General features: G+C 35.8%; 1 protein-coding gene across 1 annotated transcript in view; it reads right to left on the reverse strand.

Moving 5' to 3' along the window:
- Window positions 1-5,853: 5,853 nt before the first annotated feature.
- Window positions 5,854-20,860, reverse strand: part of GUCY1A2 (guanylate cyclase 1 soluble subunit alpha 2) — a 324,452-nt gene continuing 309,445 nt past the window's right edge. The window contains exon 8 of the mRNA XM_066371589.1: window positions 5,854-19,617. Within this exon, the coding sequence (XP_066227686.1) occupies window positions 19,410-19,617 (208 nt within the window). The 3' untranslated portion in view covers window positions 5,854-19,409. The remainder of the gene's footprint in view (window positions 19,618-20,860) is intronic.

Below are 20,860 nucleotides of genomic sequence, written 5' to 3' on the forward strand. Positions count from 1 at the left end.
GAAAAGTCATTATACACAGGTGCTCCACTAAGACCTGCACTTGTGAAGCATTTGTCTAGATAAGAGTAAATGCAATATCCACAGGGCAAGAACTAAGATGCCTTCAGGGAGAGTGGAGAAATTTCTAAAGCAGATACTTTAGGATTGGGTGATAGCAAAGACACGTCATGTGGTATATTGAATTATGCCACAAATTTATCTAATGTGACCTCAATTCCACAAACTCACTGACATTTTAAATTTAAATCCTCTCTCTAAAGTTTAAACAGGTCTTTATAGGTAAAACATCCAATTCATCATCTGGGCTGTGCAGCAGCATTCCATGTGTTCCAGATGTCACATGCATCCTAGCAGAACAGCTCCTTTACTTTTGGCTTTTCAAATATCTTCCTATAACAGCTCACCCTTATTTTCTAGGGCCAGGCTGGGGACCAGATACCATGTTATTTTTTTTTTCATTTTCATGTTTTCATCAGTCTTTCCCCTCAGAGCCTGCCTACATCTCCTCCTTCTCTTTAGCATATAAATACATATTTCAAAATATAAATAAGCTCATGCAAATAGATAGCTAAGCTCATTCATCCAATTTCTTCTTAAGCTTCACTAGCATATTTAATATAATTGAGCAAGTAGACATTTAGTCTTCATCTGACAGAAATGTATTACTATATCAAAGCCAAGAACATAGTGGCATGATGTGTGAAATAATATAATATACTTAGATTTTGATTGAGCGGCAGATCCAGACACCCATGTGGTAGAGTAGGCCGGAGCACTGGCCACCGCTGTCTTCTGATGAACGTGCTCCTAGTCACTTCCTACTAACCAACCCTTGCTTAGTTGCACAGAAGGCACCACATTAACTAATCTTGGAGGTTGTAATTTAAAGACAGCCAACCCTGTAAATTTAGCCTTTGGAAGGAGATGTAATTGATGTAGTCTTGGTGTAGTTAGCTGCTTGTTACAATAATAACAAACTTCATGAGGAATTCTGAGACTGAGGCCACACAAACCACTAATGTTGTTAAAAGAGATTTATATAGAATTCGCTTATGCCTTGTCATTCATTTGTAATTTAACAACAGAACATGTGAGTTTAAGTTGGCCCCTCTAGCATTCTGGATTGAGAAACAACAGCTTATTAGTCATAAGTTCAGCATCGAATAGCATTTGAAAATGTAAAGACATTGCCTTCTTTGAAGTGAGAGCAGCAGATAAATTACATGCCAAAATAAGGAAATTGATAACTTCTAAAAGACCTTCATCTTGTCTTAAAAAGAGACTCAGGCCAGTCTTCCCATGTTGGGATTAGATGAGAGTTTTCCTCTAATGGAGATCTAGGCTGAGCGAAGCACAATTGTCAGATGGAAGTGGTATATTTTCTGATAGTTTCCTAGCTAAAGAATCACATACTGGACATAATCTTAGACTGACATAATTTCAAATGTCGCACACTTAGAAAATAACAACTTGTGCTTACTTCTTTGCACATATGGTTCTGTAATCATAACCTTTAAGTAAAAAGTGTAAATTCAGATCAAATTTTGGTGAAGAGTTTCTATTATATATAACTTCTGTACTTTTAAGTGTTGAAATCTTATGAACATTGCCCTCTTCAAAACAGAAATGTCTTAGGCATTAAGTCCCAAACTGAAAATCCAAAACTGTGTGTAATCTGTTCAGTCCTGGGATCGTTAGGGGTTTCTTAACCCCCTTGTTCTGGTCATTGTAATTCTATTTAAGTCAATGTAGGAACCTGTCTTTTGGCACTTCGTTATACCAGCTTTTCTATTCAGCTAGACAACTCTCCCCTTCTCACCTGCCTGGCACATACATGGGTTGGGCTTCACCTCCTGAAAAATTTGTCACCTTCAGTTCTCTTATTTGATCATGGTGGTGATGACACTTTGCAGAGGAGACTCTTTCTGATTAGTAGAGTTCACTCAGCAGGAGTCTGGAAACTTTGTAGGGAACTGTGGGGTGGTCAGTATATTTAATTTGGGGGATTTGTTTGTAGATACTAATCATTCATTTGTTTAGAATGTCCCTGTTCATGAGAATTAGAGAAGCAAGACAACCTCATAGCTAGTATCACTAGCATGATTTCTAAGAGATCCCAGTTCCATTTTACTTAGGGAGACACATACATAAGCCTGAGATAGTTTAAAATATTTACTTTATGCATTTAGAATAAAATAATAAATAATCTCAGACCAAAACTATGATTATGGCAGACATTGTTACCTGTTCATCAGATTCTTACCTTTTCCTAGATACACAACCGGAGAACATTTTCCATCTTCCCTTGCGGTTAAGTGTAGCTGTGTGTGTGACTGAGTCTACAGGCAAGAATGTGAATAAAGAAAATAGGCTGTTTCTATGCCTGTCCTATAAAATCCTACTAGGTAAAGCCACCATCACACTGGGTCCTAAATAATAGCATGAAGCAGATTTCCTCCAACTTGGAATATTTTTGTCCCGATATATGGTAAAAAATATACATTTAGGCCCTGGTCGGTTGGCTCAGTGGTAGAGCGTTGGCCTGGCGTGCAGAAGTCCCGGGTTCGATTCCCAGCCAGGGCACAGAGGAGAAGCACCCATTTGCTTCTCCACCCCTCCCCCTCTCCTTCCTCTCTGTCTCTCTCTTCCCCTCCCACAGCGAGGCTCCATTGGAGCAAAGATGGCCCAGGCGCTAGGGATGGCTCCTTGGCCTCTGCCCCAGGCACTAGAGTGGCTCTGGTTGCAACAGAGCGATGCCCCAGGGGGGGCAGAGCATCGCCCCCTGGTGGGCATGCCGGGTGGATCCCGGTCGGGCGCATGCGGGAGTCTGTCTGTCTCTCCCCGTTTCCAGGTTCAGAAAAAAAAAAAAAAAAAAAAAAAAAAAAAATATATATATATATATATATATATATACACACATATATATACACACACACACACATTTATTGCATAAGGTCTTTATCTGTTTAGACTTTTTGAAAAGTGCAGCCTACTCTGTCTTTAACAATGTGCATCACATATAACCTTAAAGACAAGGTGAGGATTTGTGAGGTTGAAAAGAGATGGGCACATACTAGGTGGGGGAAAAGCAATTAGTAAAAATGTTGACCTTGGATAACTTGGGAGGTAGGTCACTTGCCCTCAGAGTTGACACCTGTAGAGGAAGTACAGTGGGAGCTGGAACACTGGTGCATGTTGGCTTCTCCTTGCCATATTGGTAAGATGTTAAGGGAAAGAGCTGAACTTAACACAGACTGAGGTGCTTTGCACATAAAGTCCGGAGAATGCTAATGACTTTTGTACTTGGATTGAAAACGTAAGTAAAAGATAGGACTGGAGTGAGCAACTGAGACTCATTAACACTTCTCAGCGTAACAGAGACTCAGTCCTATGGCATAGATCAGGTTAAAAGTACTGCCTTACATCCCATGGCTGCCAAGAAATTAAGAGACAGTCACGGAGACAAAGAAATAAAGCAAGAATAAGAACTTTATCTAGGAGAGAACCTTGTATGGTTGAGGCCAAGTGGTTATGGGGGAAAGGACCAGGAACATAGCAGAGATTGTCCAATTTGTTAAGTACGTACCGCTGGAATAGAGAAAAATTAGATTAAATTTGTCTTCTCCTCATAGGTATGTGCTCCATCTTTGGATGGGGGATCTACAGGCACTCAGTGGGCATTCAATTGGCATGTAATAATAACAGTATGTCCCAGTAGAGCCCAAGCTCTACATTGATCAAACATCCCTGATTTGACTTCCCTGTGCAGTGGGACACTCCTGCTTAACAGCAGGCTGGCAGCCGCTTCGAGACTACTCTTGAGGTGGCTATGAGGATTCTACTTATGAGTGCCAAGACCAACTGCCACCAGAGGAAAGACATGACCTACATATAAGTTAGTTGCAAGAATCATACAGGCAGTTTATTACTCACAAATCCTTTTGGCGTGCCTGCGTACAGCTTAAGGGGGCCCCGTCGGCATGCTCTTCTCGGCTGTCTTTGGTCAGAGTGGCGTGGAGACAGTCCACATTCACGTTGGAATCTGGGCAACTACCGTGGGGGTGGGGAGTGCGAGGGCTTAGCTTTAGTACCTTTTCTGGCCAATGCCTTCTAACAGGTGTCAATCTATATACAAAATTATTATCTCAAACCACCTTTTTGGGAGTTCCTCGCAGGGAGCCCTTTTTATGTTAATCTACTGAAGTGTTATATAAAGTCACTTTTAAGATGTTCCTAAGGAAGCTTCTTGTTTATGTTAACTTACAGAGTTATGACATCAAGCCACTTCTTCTCTATACATAACCACACACACACACAAACTGAGCCCTGCGCAAAAGGCAGAGTATGTTTATCATATCTGTACACACTATATTAATTCCTATCTAGATGGCATAACTTTATTTAATTTCCTTGATTTTAATATTATATTCTAATTATTTTTATATATCTTCCATATTTTTTATATATATTTAATTACTATAACCTTATGTTACTGCAACACAGTAAAATGATCCCTTTTCTCCGTCTGTCCTTTCCTGGAAGCAAGTGTCTGACCATAAGACAGGTGACTCATGCCTCTTCTGTGTGATATATATTCAGAGTGTATAAAACTATAAAAACTGTGACCTATGCTGATTCACAGAGTATAATATGTTGGGTTTTGTAAGAGAATTATACTTCATATTAGAAAAATAATTCAACACTTGCCCTGCCTAAATAATTAAGATATATTTGTATCAGAAGCATCGTCCTCATTGGCTAGAATAATAATGCATTGAGAATACTCCATTCATTTATTTGTTTCCCATTCTTTCACTTCCCCTTCATTCATACTTAGTCATTGTTATTCATGGTATGAAAGATGTGCTAGAAAGAATCCATAGGCTCATCCTTTTTGAAATCATTTATTGATTTAAATATTTTATGTGACAGTTTGGATTTATACAGTAAATAAATGCATGACTAAAACAGTTCTGTAATGACTTATGTAAATATAACATATGACTGTCATTTCCCTTTGTTTTATAAGAAACTCAGATTTTTATCACTCATTTTTCATATATAAATTTACCTTGTTCTTCAGTGTGTAAATACAAAGACATTTTGCATAATGAGACATGCTATTTACATTGTACATGATTTAGCATAATTACAAATAACAATCAAATATGTAAAAATTGGTGTAATATGAAAAGCAAAGAAGATACAGTAGATGTTTATAAGCCTATAAGAGCCTGTATATTTTTATATGTACTAGTATTCTTAAAATTCTAGTGAAATGAGGCATATTTTATCATTTCTCTAGACCTGTACTACCAAATAAAGAAAATTATTTTAAAATATAACATGAAACACCAAATGAAACTTTTTAAAAATTAATGGTACAGGCTTAAGAGATGCATTCATCTTTTTAAAAATGAAAAATAGCTTAAACATTTCAAATATGAAACTTAACCATGCCCTACAGATATATTAGTATGTTTACCTGGTATTATTTGATGATATTGTAATGTAAACTTGTGATAACTAGATTTTAAAAGAAATGAGTCATATATAATTGATAGCAAAATAGCAGATTTTACAATATTATTTACATTGCAAACCAAACCAAAAATTTAAACCCATGAAATTACAGCAAATGAATTGGACAAAACATTAAAACAATTCATGTATCTGCTTAAGTAAAACCTATCCCATGCAGAAGAAGTGAAAGAAGGCCCAGCACATGATACTATGTGTTTTTACTAAGTAGGTTGGGAATCCTATTATTATATAGAGCTGGAATGCTTGATGGAAATACACTGGTTGTTTATTTTATGCATTGAAATGAACAGGCAAGTATTTTTTTAAAAAACTAAAGTACTGTTTGGGATATGAGACCCTTTGGTTTTGTAAAATAGCTACTCACAGCTAAAGAGTAAGAATTCAGGTGGATTGATTTTGAAATGAAGAATGATATGTATTATTTCTGGAATGCACTTACTCGGTACATTTTAAAAGCATAAGACAGTTTTGTCACTTGATTACCAATGTTATAATGTAGTTACAGGCAGTTGTTATAAAACTTTAGAGTTTTTCCAAGGCAAATTTTTCAGGAAGATTTCTTTTCTTAAATAAGGAAAAAATCTGTTCATCCAACTCTAAGAAAAACAGAAAGTCTTTAATTCCATGAACTGATTTTTTTATTTGAACTTAACCTGACTTCCTTAGTAAGCATAACCCACCATGATGATGTGATTCAGTTTCCACAGACTCAGAGTAATTTTTGCTTATCTCCAGATTCTTAAAGGAGACAATGCTTAGTACCTTGTAAATTTTGCTGGTCTGGCCCTTGCATATCAATTCAGCAGCAGGAGGCAACAAAATAGAGGGAGTAAGTGGGGCCATGGAAAACAGCTATTCAGATATCATCTGAATTTCTTTTGTTTTTCTCAACCACAGTCCTTCTACTTTTTACATTCATTATTAAAAGTGTTTCTCTCAAGAAATAAAAATGCTAAAGTTATTGAAGGTCATATTTCTTAATCTGAATAAGTATTAAGATTGTCTATCAATTCAAGACAAAGGCTTTCTTAACACTGAAAATCATAGGAAGAAAGTAATTGGAAATTTTCTTAACTGTCAATTTATACAGCAGCTGCCCTTTTTTTCACAATTTCAAAATAAATTGATCAGTTTTAAATACATAAAAGTTAATTAACACAGAAATTCTACCCTTTGGAAGTTTTAAATTTTGTCCAAGTTTTCATATCCTTCTTTGTCTAACAACCTGATCTGTTAGAGTAGAAGAACCCTGATATGTGTAACAAAGAAGTCCAAAAGAAAATAAGAACCCTAATTCAAAGGTATTTGCCTTGTGAAGCATATCTTTCCAGAAGGATGAAAAAGTATTATTTCTATATGATTTTCAGCGTCTGAACACAAACTTACATCATTGAGACAATGTGTTAAGTAGTTTAAATGCAATATTAGTTCACACTAAGATAAAATACAGAAATAAGATAAAATTTATAGTTTTGGAGATTAAAGATTCCTTGAATCTTTTTCAAGACTTTTCAAATTATTATTGTGTTAAGGGTACCTAAAATAGAAGGGCATACTCTTCTGTCTTACTCGTCTTTATTTTAAATAAAATATTTTACTTCTTTTTCCTTGTGAATCAAAGACTCTGCTAGAAATGACTGAATTTTCCCTGAAAGAAAATGGCTTTGAATTGAGATTTGTAATAGATAAATCCCTTGTTATATCATAAAATAATTCCACCTGGGTTTTTTTTGTATTTAAGAACTTGACAATTTGTTAATTTTGGCGAATAAACCAAATTGTGGTTACAAATAGCTATTTGAATATATTTTAAAATTTCAAAGGCATGGTGCTAAGAATTAGGAAATACATTGTATACTGCTTTTTAAATACAGTAGATTTATAAAGTTGATGGCAAATGTTTTCAAGCCCTCAGAAAAGAATCCAAAACACCATGCTATGTGAGACTAAGTTACAGAAGGTATACAGAAAGCAAAACAGTTTATTGGCTACTTCTAGATAAAGAGCCAGTAAAATCAAGTAGCATTTGGTGTATTCACCATATTGAGAAGTAGTTTTTAGGACACAATTTCCCTACAAATAGAAGACGCTTCTTTTCTGTTTTAATCCTTAGCAGTGGGATGCCCAAGACAAATTTACTATTTAGAAATTAGGAAATTAAGATGTTTGTAGGGACAATATATATAGGAGGTTCAAAAGAAATTGTCCTCATAGTTCTTGTGAAAGTGTTTAAATTTAGTGAAAAAGACAACATGTATTCTTGTTTCGATTCATGGTTTTCTTAACTAATGAAGCCTCTGGAAATCAAGGTCTCAATTTTCTCAGTCATTTCTATGCCCAAATGATCTACAGCTAAATGTTCACCTTTGTTTCCTTACCTTATGAATTCAAAAAGTGTTCAATCATGTAAAAGTGAAAGAGGGAGTCTTCAAAATAAGAAATGCTATTCCCACATCCTTCATGAGAGAGAGAGAGAGAGAGAGAGAGAAGTGAGTGAAAGAGAGGGAGGGAGAAAGAGAAAGAAAGAAGATGAGAAGGAAAGGAGTCAGGAAGAAAAGGAAGGGAAGGAAGGGGTGAAGACAAGGAAAGCAGATAGATGGAGAGAATGACAATAAAAAGAGAGAGGCTGAGGATACTGACAAACTTTAAGGACCTAACTAGTTTACTGCACATAATATCTACATATATATCCTACTCATTTTACATTCACCAACAGTCCTGATATTGATGCTATAGCTACACTTGATATTTGGACTCTTGCATAAGTTCCCATGGTCATAAAGACCATACTAATATTTAATTAGATCATAGAGCCAATATTGATTAAAGACATAGTACCAAATTTTTCCAACAGAAAACAAATTCTATACTGGTGGTCATACATTAGGCAAGAAGTTCTTTGTGCCCCTTTTAATAGTTTCATTCTGATTAGCATATTTCTTAACTTTTTTTACTTGTTTTATCAAAGTTTGATATACTAAATTTTATATTGTTAAATACACTGCTCACAAAAATTAGGGGATCAGGGAACGTGCAGACACTCCAGCACTTTCAGCCTTTTGTATAGTGCATTTTTACCAATAAAATAAGTTAGTTTTGCATCTCATTTGCATAATCAAACAACTTTCTTTGACTTGTCGTTTGCTTTTCTGATGTTCTTGTTTGATAAAAAAAAATCAAATGTTTTTTTTTATTGCTTCATATTAATTTTGAAATATCCCCTAATTTTTGTGAGTATATGAAAACTGTGTTTAAATGTCTATAACAGTTTACCCTTGAACAATGTGGGAAGTTAGGACCACCCACCCCATGCTGTTAAAAATCTACATATAACTTTGACTCCCTTAGTCATCTCTGCATATTTGAGAGGGATTTGTTCTAGGACATCGGCAGATACCAAAATCCATGGATAGTATAGAACATTGTATATGTGGGTTCCCTAATTCAAACTGAAAATACTGTTTTTGATCTGTAGTTGGTTGAATCCGCAAATGCAAAAATCTGGTGATTAAAGAACCTACTGTGTATTTATTGAAAAAAAAAATTAACATATAAGTGGACCTACACAGTTCAAACCTGTATTGTTCAAGTGTCAACTGTAATCATTTAACCTTACCATCTATTTTCAGCTTCATTCTAGGTTAGCAGGGTTGGGTTATAGAATGATTTAAATGTAGGTAGCTTGATTTTTCTGTCTCTTCATCTCCCCTATTGGTGTTCTTTTATTCTCTTTATTGCAGCTGAATCTAGTAAAAGGACTTTGTATATGCTCATAAAATGATACCTCCTATAGTCAGGCACTCACTTGCATTTTAGTAGAATTCTTTTAGACAGGCAAAAAAAGTGTTTTTAAGAATCAAAGAAAAAAAAAGAGAGCAATGAGAACTTATTGTTCCAGGTCACTGAGTTACATAATAAATGAAAACAATGAGTTTTACAAGTGCCTGGTGATACACTTGAAACAAATTTCAAAGATAGGAATAATAATTTTGGCTGCCATCCACTAATAATTATCTTTGCACAGCAAGAGCAAAAATTAAACAGTTTAAAAAACTCCTTGAATTACTGTAGTAATTATATAGTCATCTAGTTTACCTTAACTTTCTTGGCTAAAATGAGATCTACTGTAAAAATTAATTTCTTCTTTTTGATAAGTTCTAGTCAAATTATACAAAAGCAATTTACTTGAGACTCCAAGTCAATGTTAGGTATTGATTTTAAAATGGTAATTCATACCAATAAAATTTGAAGGGGATTTCAATAAATTATCTGGACACTCTAACATTTTGTTTCACTTTAACTCTGACACTTTGAGCTAAGAAAGCTATTTTAAAAAAGAGCAGAAGGGGGCTTTTAAGTGATTATACACAAATATATTGATACAGATCATCCCAGTCTTAGAAGAAGACATACTCTCCTGCTAGTCTTGAAGTTAGTGATATCAAACATAACAAAATGCTACTTAGAAGGCAATAATGGAATTGTTCTATGATTTGAGGTTTCACTGGGTATGAAAATGCATACCTTCTTGTTAGAGGTGATGTAAAAACATGTTTGTTGTTCAAATGCTTTTTAAACCTAAAATAGCTTTGACCTAGATTTTATTCTGAGAAGTTTGAAATGCTTTGCTCTATATCCTAATAGGAACAAGTCTAAATACAGTATTATTTGACTGTTTTCCTTAATCCTTACATTATTAAAAACAGTTTATTCTTTTGGGTAAAAGAATGTTACCAAACTTGCAAACCATCTCTCAATGTCTTCTTTATTACATTGTCTACATCTTTATTTTCTTCCATAAAGATCATGGAGAACATTAATTATATGTTATCTCCAGGAAATAAAACCTTAAGAGATAGATCAATGAAATTTTTTTCTTTCCCAGTGCTGAGCAACTTGATACATTTAGAAAACTTTCAAAAGTCTCTAGCATTCTTACTTGTGGATATAAGTTGACTTTTCTGAAACTGCAATTCTTGATCCTAAACTCTTTTTTCTAATTGACATGGCTAATTAAAATTTGTTCAGGTTCCTTTCCTCCTTTTGAAATGTCTGTTCTAATGAAGCTCTGAATTAACCAATTACATGTAAGTGAAACATCTTTGAATGGTAATAAGACTACCTAAACACTTTCAATAGTGGAAGACAAGAGTCCTCTTCATCTCTCCCACAACACACCATCCAGTGCCATGAGGTGACTCTCTCCTGGCTCCCACTCTCTGAAGCATCCCCGAATAAGATACATAGGCCTATCTTCTACCTACTCTAAAGTTGAGCACTGTTTTACTAGCAGCCAAATCCCCATTTGAGAACAATGTGAAGAAGAATATGGAATACAGTATAGCCCTAGGGATGATTTTAGGACACAGAATACATATTTTTTATTCTTTGTGATTAAATTTTCAAACTAGGGAAAGATAGTTTTTACAACAGCAAAAAAAAAAAATTTTTTTGTTTTGTTTTAAAAAGGATGTATAAAATCAAATTATATTTTGCTTGCTGGATGCTAGTTCAGCCAGGCATGTTATAACAAAGGGAAAAAGTTTTGTTTTCTATCAAATTGCACACTGACGGTCTGCTCTTTTGTGTTCATTATAACTTTCTGGTGACATATGGCAGAGCTGGTATTTGGCCTTCATTGTTCATTCGGTCCAGATGTTCTGACACTTTCATTTACCTTCATCAGTGCAACCAGACTAGTGCTATCTGCCACCTTCAGAGAGTTTCTATAAATAGCTCTGTGCTTTTGGAATGCCAGTGTCACTGACACGTGCAGCTGCTGAGAGACGCTAACACTACCTCCTAAGGACACTGAAAATAGCTTATGAAAGAGTTTTCTCTTCTCTTTTAAAAATAAGAATGACCACTAGTTAAATAAATCATCTGACCTTCGTGAAACCACACATGTCTATTATGGAAACTGCTTCTCCTTTAAGAGTATCTATACCTTCATGAAAAAATAAAAATTAATCTCTTTGCTTAGTCTCAGCCCCTGCCCACCCCACGCCCACCACTGTCCCTGTGTCCTGAGTCTGACCGGAAACTAGCTGCCAGACAGCAACACAGGAGAAACTGTCTTTTAAAAGTGAGGTGAGAAGCAATGCCACATTTCTGACTTTCACCTCAATTAATACATTATTGCCCTACTTATATTTAATTACATTTAATAGACCAGAGTCAAAATAAATTTCGAAGTCCCCCCCACTCCGCTTTTCTTATTTTTCCAAATAGTGAAAAGGTCGCAGAGTACATCTGAATATAAACTGATTACTTTATTTTTAAAATATGTATCAAAAGCATCAGAAACAAGCTGTTACTTGGCTTTTCTGGTGTCTTCGACTTTCAGATAATAAACAACAGTACTTAAGTCTAATATTAAGAACGATCTTAGCATCTACATGGATTAACTGAAAAGACAAATTCACTGCAATTTAAGTTTCAAATGAACTATTTTTCATTATTTATAATAATCAAAAGCATGCTTATTAAATGTTAAGCACTGAATGACACACAAAAAGATAATGGTAAACTTCACCAGAAAATCAACAATCCTGTTTGGTTTTTTATAGAGGAATTTTCTAAATTGGGGGCAGGAGGATGCTAACATAAGTTTTGGTATAGATAACAGGGACTTAAAATACTAGCAAACCCACTCACCATTCCAATTGTGTTCAGACGCATGATTAAAAGAGATTTTACCCTGCTAGGTAATAATAGGTGCCATAATCTTATTTAGAGGCTTAAGAATGAATTTAAGCTTATATGATTTGCTAAATTACAATCTGTTGCTTAGAAAATCCTTAGAGTGTAACATAAGTGTACCAGTTGCTTTTAGCTGTAACCCTAATACATTATTCTGAATAATGGAAGGGTAATTTGACTATTGAAGGGCTGAATATTAGTGATAATGCCATATTTAATTAAATAACATTTTAAGAAATAAAACTAAAATGATAAATTATTTACTTTGAAATATGTATCTTTACTACCAGAATCAAAACAGCTGAGAGGAGCAGGTTATTTTCAATATGACTACATAATCATTTTCAGATGTTTAATAATTATACTATACATTCTGAAGCCAAAATACTATTAAACTTACGAAACATTTGCCTTTATAGAAAACAGTACTAATAAGCTCTTTTTATCTTTAACCTTTCATCTTTTAAGACCTTATCAAACCTATAGTTAAATTAATTAACTTGTCCTAAGACCCATCTCTATTTTGCAAAGCCTACATTCTCAATCAACTCATGCAACTTTTGTTTTACTCTTGCTCATGTATCCATCCTTAACTGTTCCTTACTGCTGGGTACTACAAAGACCTGAACATCTGGGCAACATTAAATACACACACATCTCTTGATAGAAATAGTACTATAAGTATTTTAAAAGTTATACAACAGAAATAATCTGATAAGAGTATATTAATTACTTTATACCATGTGTGAATCTGAATAACTCCGAGATTGATTAAGTATGTCATTTTATAAGATAATTTTTAACTGAGTCAGCACTTGCTGCTCATCTTGCTGTAGCAGACTGGTGAATATCTTTTAAAAGTTCACACTAACGATATTATTGCTTATATAAACATGTTTCTATTTCCCTATAAGTTCTATGAAGTGCACAGAAGTGCAAGTTTCATATGGCATAATCACCATGGCTTAAATTATTGCTTGAAAGGTTGTTACAAGGTATTGCTAGGGAATAATTTTTAGATGAGTGAACAGTTCAATGTGAAAAGTATAGACTTAGATTGAGTATTAGGTTGATTTTTCATAACATAAACATCAAAGCATTCAGAAATAAGGCTGTCACTTTGACATTTACATGTCTGTCCAAAAGTTCATAGTTTATATCTCGGTGGTAGGGATTAGCATATATTGTGATACACTGCACAGTTCAGGCAGTAATTATGAAAATGGTATCATATCTAGTGTGCCTTATAGCCCTATAGTGAACAATATTCATCCCTCATGCTTACCAGTGTTGATTTCTTTCTCTAATAAGTTTGAAGACTCACACTCAAGAGGCAGACCATAAATTTCAAATGAATATTAAAACTTATGGGGAAAAAATGCTATGAAATTCAGAGTATTTAGCTTTCAACTAACTACAAATAAAATAATTTATTGCTATCTCAGTCAACTTGTATTTATTCCTAGTAATTGGGATTATCTGAATACTCTTCAATGATCTCCAAAGCTAGCTGCATATTACCGTTACCTAGAGTGATTTTCTAACTAGATTCCTAAGCTCCATCTGAGACCTACTGACTCCAAATCTCTAAAGGCAAAGCCCAGTGTTTGTATTCCTAAAAGCTTCCTAGGTAATCCTTTTGAAGCCAGCCAGATACTGCCAACTTGATGAGTTGAACCATTGGATGGCATCGTTTTTCACTACAGATGGGATGGCAATGAGACGCTGGACTGAAGCTGTGTGGTTTGGTCACAACACATTAGAAATAAAGACACAAAGTTTACTTCTCTACATCCTAAATCCTCCCAAAATGTTACTCCTTTTAATCTTGAAATAGCTACATTCAAAACACACACACACACACACACACACACACACACACACACACACACACACAAAGAATACTCATTGTTTTATAAAACAACTGTTTTACAAGATGTGATTGGCTATAATTCTGTCTGCACTATAAATCAATTGATGATTTCATGAAAAAAAGAAGGAAGGAAAGAAGAGGCGAAGGAAGGAAACAGAAAAGTGGTAAGATAGTAATATTTAGGTTTTGATTGTTTGAGTCAAGTGTGAGGAAGGAATTTTGCACACTATCTCAATATATCCTGACAGGATTTATGTTCATTCATATTATCAAGTGTCTGTTCTTCAGTCACCACCATGGAGAGCCTGAAATTGAGTCCATAGCTGGGATTCCCACATGTGGCCCTGACTAGGATCCACCCGGCAAGCCCACTAGGGGGTGATGCTCTGCCCATCCGGGGCCATTGCTCCATTTCTCAGCAAAGGAGACATTTATTTAGCATCTGAGGCAGAGGTCCAGGAGCCATCCTCAGCACCTGAGGTCAACTCGCTCAAACCAATCGAGCCATGGCTGCAGGAGGGGAAGAAAGAGAGAGAGAGAGGAAGGGAGGGATGGAAAAGCAGATGGCTACTTCTCCTCTGTGCCCGACTGGGGTATCCACACGCCAGGCTGATGCTCTACCACTGAGTCAACTGGCCAGGACAATTTACACATTTAACAATGAAATTTGTTCAATCATTTTAACACAATGTATCTGTATGTTAAATCAGCTGGCTGTGAATTCAGCATGTTCATATCAGAAAATCCTCTTTCAGAACAGAATATGTTGAAAACTTTAATAATTCAATCTCTCATGCGTCATGTTTTTCAGGCTGTAGCTAATAAGATATGTTCACAGAAGCCTCTGAAATGACTATTTTTGTCATCTGATATCTGCAATCTCAACAGAAGTACCCAGCTAGTAACACGGGACTTGATTATTTGCTGAAAGGCATCTGGTGCCACCCATAGCCTGTGTAGAGTCAGGTATAATCCATTTTGAAGGAGCATTCAGTGAGATTATTTCAAGTGCTTGGAGTCAGATTGTATTTTGAAGAAAAAGCAGAGAGAGAAGCTTAGATGTAAGCAGTGCCCCAGCACTACTGGGGATGGCTATTTTTCTTCAGAGGTGCATTGTTACTTGGGCCTGAAGTGTCGGAATCTTCTGATCAGCCTGAAACAGGCCTCAGCAACTCTTTCTGTGGCTGTGTTAGGTTCAGAGGTACAGAGAGCATAGTGTTTGATGAGGCCAGGCTTGAGGGGGCGGGATGGTTTCCAGTGACAGCGTGGAGTAAGAGACGGTCTGGGCATAGGTTGTGTAGTGCTCAAAATGCATGCCAAGTTTGAAACCTTTGTAGACGTGTTTTACTCTCTGCCCCAATAATTCACAACACCTGCCGTCAGCAAGTCAGTGACCCAAGGAAGCTTCGTGAAATAGATTTAACGATGGTCACAATCGTGTATGTTCTCTCTCTTGATACCTCACCAACTCAAAGACACTACTTCAATTAATAGCAAGAGGACCCTGTACACACACAGAACCTGGTGGTTTCCCGAATTCTCTGTGGCTTCACCTTTCATATGTAGCAATTTAATTTTGCTTTATTGCTAGAACTCTTTGGAGGAATTTGCAAAATTAAAAGCTTTGCTGCACTTGCAAACAAGTGCTTTTGTTTAGGTTGTTGTTGTCCTGCTCTGTTCTGCTTTTCTTGGAGAGGCACACACTTTTGCATTTGCATAATAATAATACTATGTTCTTCATGCCATTGTCGTGGGACAAGAGGAATACATGTGAGACCATGAGAGTGCCCATTTAAAGTGCTGAATCCATAAACCTATTCTCAAGTCTTAGCAACCAGTGACTGTCTGACTAGGTCATAGCTCACTGGACAGCCATATAATCAGGTGTTAAAAAGGAAACCCAAATAATTAAAAATATAAGAAAACAGTTGAATATTGAAGCAGTTTTTCAACAGTTGAGTCTCTCTGTGTACACCAGAGTACACAGCATTCCTCCAGGCATCAAGTATTATTCTTTTAATTATGGCTGATATTAAGGTTCACAAAGCACATACTGTGCAGTGTGTTTTGGGTGCATATGGGGCTTTCTGACTTTGTTAGATTTACTTGCCGATGATGACATCCTCTCCATCAAAATAATGCTGATACTGATGAAAAGCTTTGGTACTGATGGCTAGTCATAAAGTGACTTCTTCCAATCCGTTGCTTGAAAGAACATTAGAACAGGAGTTCTAGGTACCAAATTATATTTAAAATATCCTTTATAGAGTGGGTGAAAGCCATTTCCCCAATTAATACCACTTGATTTCAATGGAACATCCATTTAAATTCCTTTTAATCTGCCACACTAAAATATGTGATGTGTGTAGCAGTTTGTACGTTAGAAGACTCTATAATTAGTAGGATGAAATACTACTACCAGCCGTTGTTACAGTCACAATTCCTAAAGGAAGATATATGGACTATATTATGTAAGACAAAAATATGATGCTTTTTCACAGATTCTAAATTCTGTGACTGCAGCTAGCATGAACAGTCACTTTAAACAGTACCCTGCAAACACAGATAGCAATGGTGCAACTATAATGATCAACTGTGCTAAACTGGTAAAATAGTAACAGATTAGACCATTGTCTCAGACTACAGCTTTAAAGATATATTTAGATTATATTGTATGAAAAATGTAGTTTACATCATGCATCATGTCTGTGATATTTAGATCTCTGGTGTATTATTCATTCTGACATTTGTGACGATGTAAATGTCTACTTCTCTAAGTAAAATCATATCAACTAAGAAAAAGTTTGTTATTCTTCTGAAAAATTGAATAGATACATAACTGAATTTTTGTTTGGGGCACTATTACCATTACCAGATAATAAAGTGGGGTTCCAGTGATGCTTTTAGAATATGCTTCCCATAGGTGATCAGGTGATCATAAGTACAGAGAGAATAAACATTAAGTTTAGAATAGTTGCTTAGACAAACCTTTACAAGAAGCAGAGAAACAGATAGGATGATTTCTAGAAGTCTCTTTCAGTCTATGGTTACATTGTTTACTGCCCAAACATTGATTGATTTACCATATCACAATAAGCTCTAAATTACTATGCAGAATACACTAAATAACTTTGGTGAGCTGAGTTCTCTTCCCATGTTCCTGTGCTACAAGGAGCCCATTGACATAGCTAAGGGGTTTATTATTCTTGGCATGAGGACTGAGGTCCTCCCAGCCTGTTCTGTCCACTGACTATACAACTGGCCCCCGTTCCCTGTGAAGGAAGTGTGTTAATCTCTCAGCGCCAGGAAGAGTCCTTTTGTGAGTGATTACTGCCAGGAGGGCACCTTGCCCTCGGCTGACATAGCCTCCCATAAACACCCAGGCCTTCTCACCCCATGTGGTTAAAAACAGAGACCTAGAATCAGAGAAGGGAGAGGGCAGGCAAGGATTAAAAGAGCTCTGGGTCTAGGTCTTGTCCCACATGAAGAGTGTTATACTAGTGTACTCACAAGCCCCAGGGCGAGAATAGAGTTCAACAATTATAACTGTGATCACCATTATAACAAATACTTTGCATATCTATAAATGTTTTTTGGACACACTTAAAAAACTTAAAAACACAAATCCAGCCTCACAGACAACATTGGGCACTAGTTAATATGCTCTTTAGCTGAGTTATCTTATAACCAAATCATAATGCAGCCAAAATCTCTGACCGGAAGCAGAAATATATTGCATTCAGTAGAAGTAAGCTACATACACTGCTCACAAAAATTAGGGTATTTTTTACCCCTTCATATTCATTTTGAAATATCCCCTAATTTTTGTGAGCAGTGTATTAATGAGTATACCTACTATAGTAAGAAAATGGACACCCTAGGTTTTCAGGGAAACAAATGCTTGCAGGTCACTAACCTTAATAGAGGTTAGGTTTTACATGTGATCCAAAATAGAAAATCTCTGGACATACTGTGCTCCTAATTTCAGGGTGAGTCTGTAATAATATTTTCATGCAGTACTAATTATTGGAACTGATCTTCATTTTAGCAGCACATGCGATAGAAGCCTATCTGTAACTATGGTGACTACTAAGTCTGAAGGTTAGACCTGTTTCAGTATGCTGAAAGTGTCACTGAATTTAAAAGCCAAATCAATCAAACTGCAGAACATTGTTTTTACAAACCTTAAAGCCATAAACTACAGGTTTTTCCCCCTTTCTTTTTATTATGCAAGAAGAAACAACATTGTTGGCAAAATGTCCTATACCTTTCTCACAAATGCCAGGATCTGGGAATTTGCTCTCAAGAGTGGCCTTCGGAGTCATCCATCATGAAGGGGATGGGGCAGTATGAACATGTCACTTAGTAGGCTGCTGTTTATTAGAATGCAGGTTAGTATGTTACAATAACTAAGTTGAAAAACATCCAAGGTAGAGACCATTTTCTTTTGACTGATATTTGTTAGAAGATGACAAAAACACCTTTCTTTAATCTTGGTTGCAGATATATCTGGTATTAGCAAATTCCATTTTCTATGGACTCCATGCTACATAATTAAATCTAACAGATATATTACTAAGCAGACGCACAATGCTTTCTCAGCATCTGTAATCCTTGGTTATATGTAGTCTCAGTCTAAGCACTAAATGACTCTCGATTAGTAAGACTATATTCAATTAATAGTTAGAGTTACATAATATACCAACTATACAGTAGCAGTACCTGAAAATCTAATAATGTGTGAAATGTAATTATGTAGAAGAAGAGATATGTATAAAAATAGGTAATATCCCTAAAATATTTTGCTGAGTTACAGTTCTTCCTGCTGGGAAGTTTACCACACTGCCATGATATATGTATGAAATGTCTGTTCCGAAACACAAAATTAGAAAATATTCTTCACATACCAACTCACTAAATGTCAGAATATATAATCAAAACAGGCTCTTAATAGTGATACAAATATATAGGGAAAGATATCTGTATATGTGACAAACAAGAAAACATGAAAACTATTTATTGGTTAGTTTCGAAAGGGGGCCCATTCTTGTAATTAAAATATATATGTATGACCAAAAACACTCATCTTAATGGACACGTCTTATTGCCCTCCCCCCAGGTTTTATAATTGACAGTCATCACCCACCTTTTTCTAGGGTTATTGCCTGATATTACAGAAATTCCTGTTTGTTCTTAACAAAGCTGTGGAAGAGAACCTCTTCCCACTCTCCCGTCGCGACCCATGTTCTGGGCTTGTGCTTTTGGAGGAGTCTTTGATCTGCAGCAGGTCTCAGAGGCTTGTCTCCCGGAGGAACATAGTGCCGATGTTGTAGGAAACCTTTTTTATTCTTGAGGAGGAAAGAGAAGGCTTTGGCTGCTTAGGACCAGTCCTCAGCTCCAGGAAATAGCAGATCCCAGGGATTTCCTTTGGAAAGTTGTCTGGAAGCTCTTCACGGGACCGAGGAATGAATGTGAAACTTTCTTCCCATTTTAATAATCTAAGAAGAAAACATAAATAATGTGAGTCACATAGGCCAAGGAAATGTAAATAAATGGACAGAAATGTTAAAAACCGAGTAACCCAATCAATGACTGTGCTCATGCTAACACTCTGACTTTCATAGGATTCTTAATACTTGCAAATGTTATTTCTCAGGAAAGATCCCTTCATGTTTTAAAAACAAACAAACAACAACACAATACAAAGCTGTTTTTGGTACTACTTGAAAACATTTGTTCAAGCTTGATTTCTTTCTTCCTAAAGAGCATTACTTGAAAATATTTGTTCAAAAATTTTTTTTTTTACCTAAACAAAAGGTTAAGGCAACTGCATAATAGAAGTTTTTATTCAAACATAAAGGATTCATACTTTGTTTTTAAAACCTGCCCAGATTCTAGAGCATTCGTTTTATGTTTTGTAGACTCCTAACAAGCTTTAAATGCATATCCTGTGTGTCTGAAACATAAACCAAATATTTAGCTTTGTACAACAACATTCCTAACTCCAGTGTCTCTGACAGAAGCTACCGATTTCTGGCATTACACATTCTCTAAACTTACCAGCATCATTTGTCAAACAGCTTAATTATTCCCTTCCGGGCACACTTAGAGACCTCTTTTTAGTACACTCAGTCTAGGTTTAGTCTTTTCCAGTTCATGAAAGATTCAGTTTGATACTCATACCTAAACATGTGGCCCAGCAATTCAAGTTAATTCAACAACTCCCATGGATTTGCTTCTTATTGCCCAAGAAAAACCTTCTAGACATATCCAAATATAATAAGGAGTACACAACCAAAGAAACTCAACTTTTTATCAACAGAGATAGAAACAGGGAATAAAAGAAGCAAAAAATAATTGCTGAATAATAAAACAAAAACACAGTGATATAAAAGTCATATAAAATAGAATGGGCTAGATACTATAAAAGATGCTGCAGTCTAGAAGCGGGAAACATTTGCAGAGGGAGGATCACAAAGCCTTCATCGGAAAGACAGTACTTAAATATGGGAAGACGTTCAACAAGTGGATGTGGAGTACATCATCATCAGAGATTTAGAAACAAGAAAATTATGACCAGGAACAACACGCTTCCAACCATTTGATAAATAACATCACAGAATAAGGTCAGAATGAGAGTGAAAACCAAAGCAGTAGGTTAGGCAAAGTTTTGAAGTCCTAAACGAAAAGTTTACACTTATTTGGAAGGCACTACAGTGGAGCTAAACCCCGGCTCCCTCA

The sequence above is a fragment of the Saccopteryx leptura genome, chromosome 1 (genome assembly GCF_036850995.1).
Source record: "Saccopteryx leptura isolate mSacLep1 chromosome 1, mSacLep1_pri_phased_curated, whole genome shotgun sequence".
Classification (NCBI taxonomy): Eukaryota; Metazoa; Chordata; class Mammalia; order Chiroptera; family Emballonuridae; genus Saccopteryx; species Saccopteryx leptura.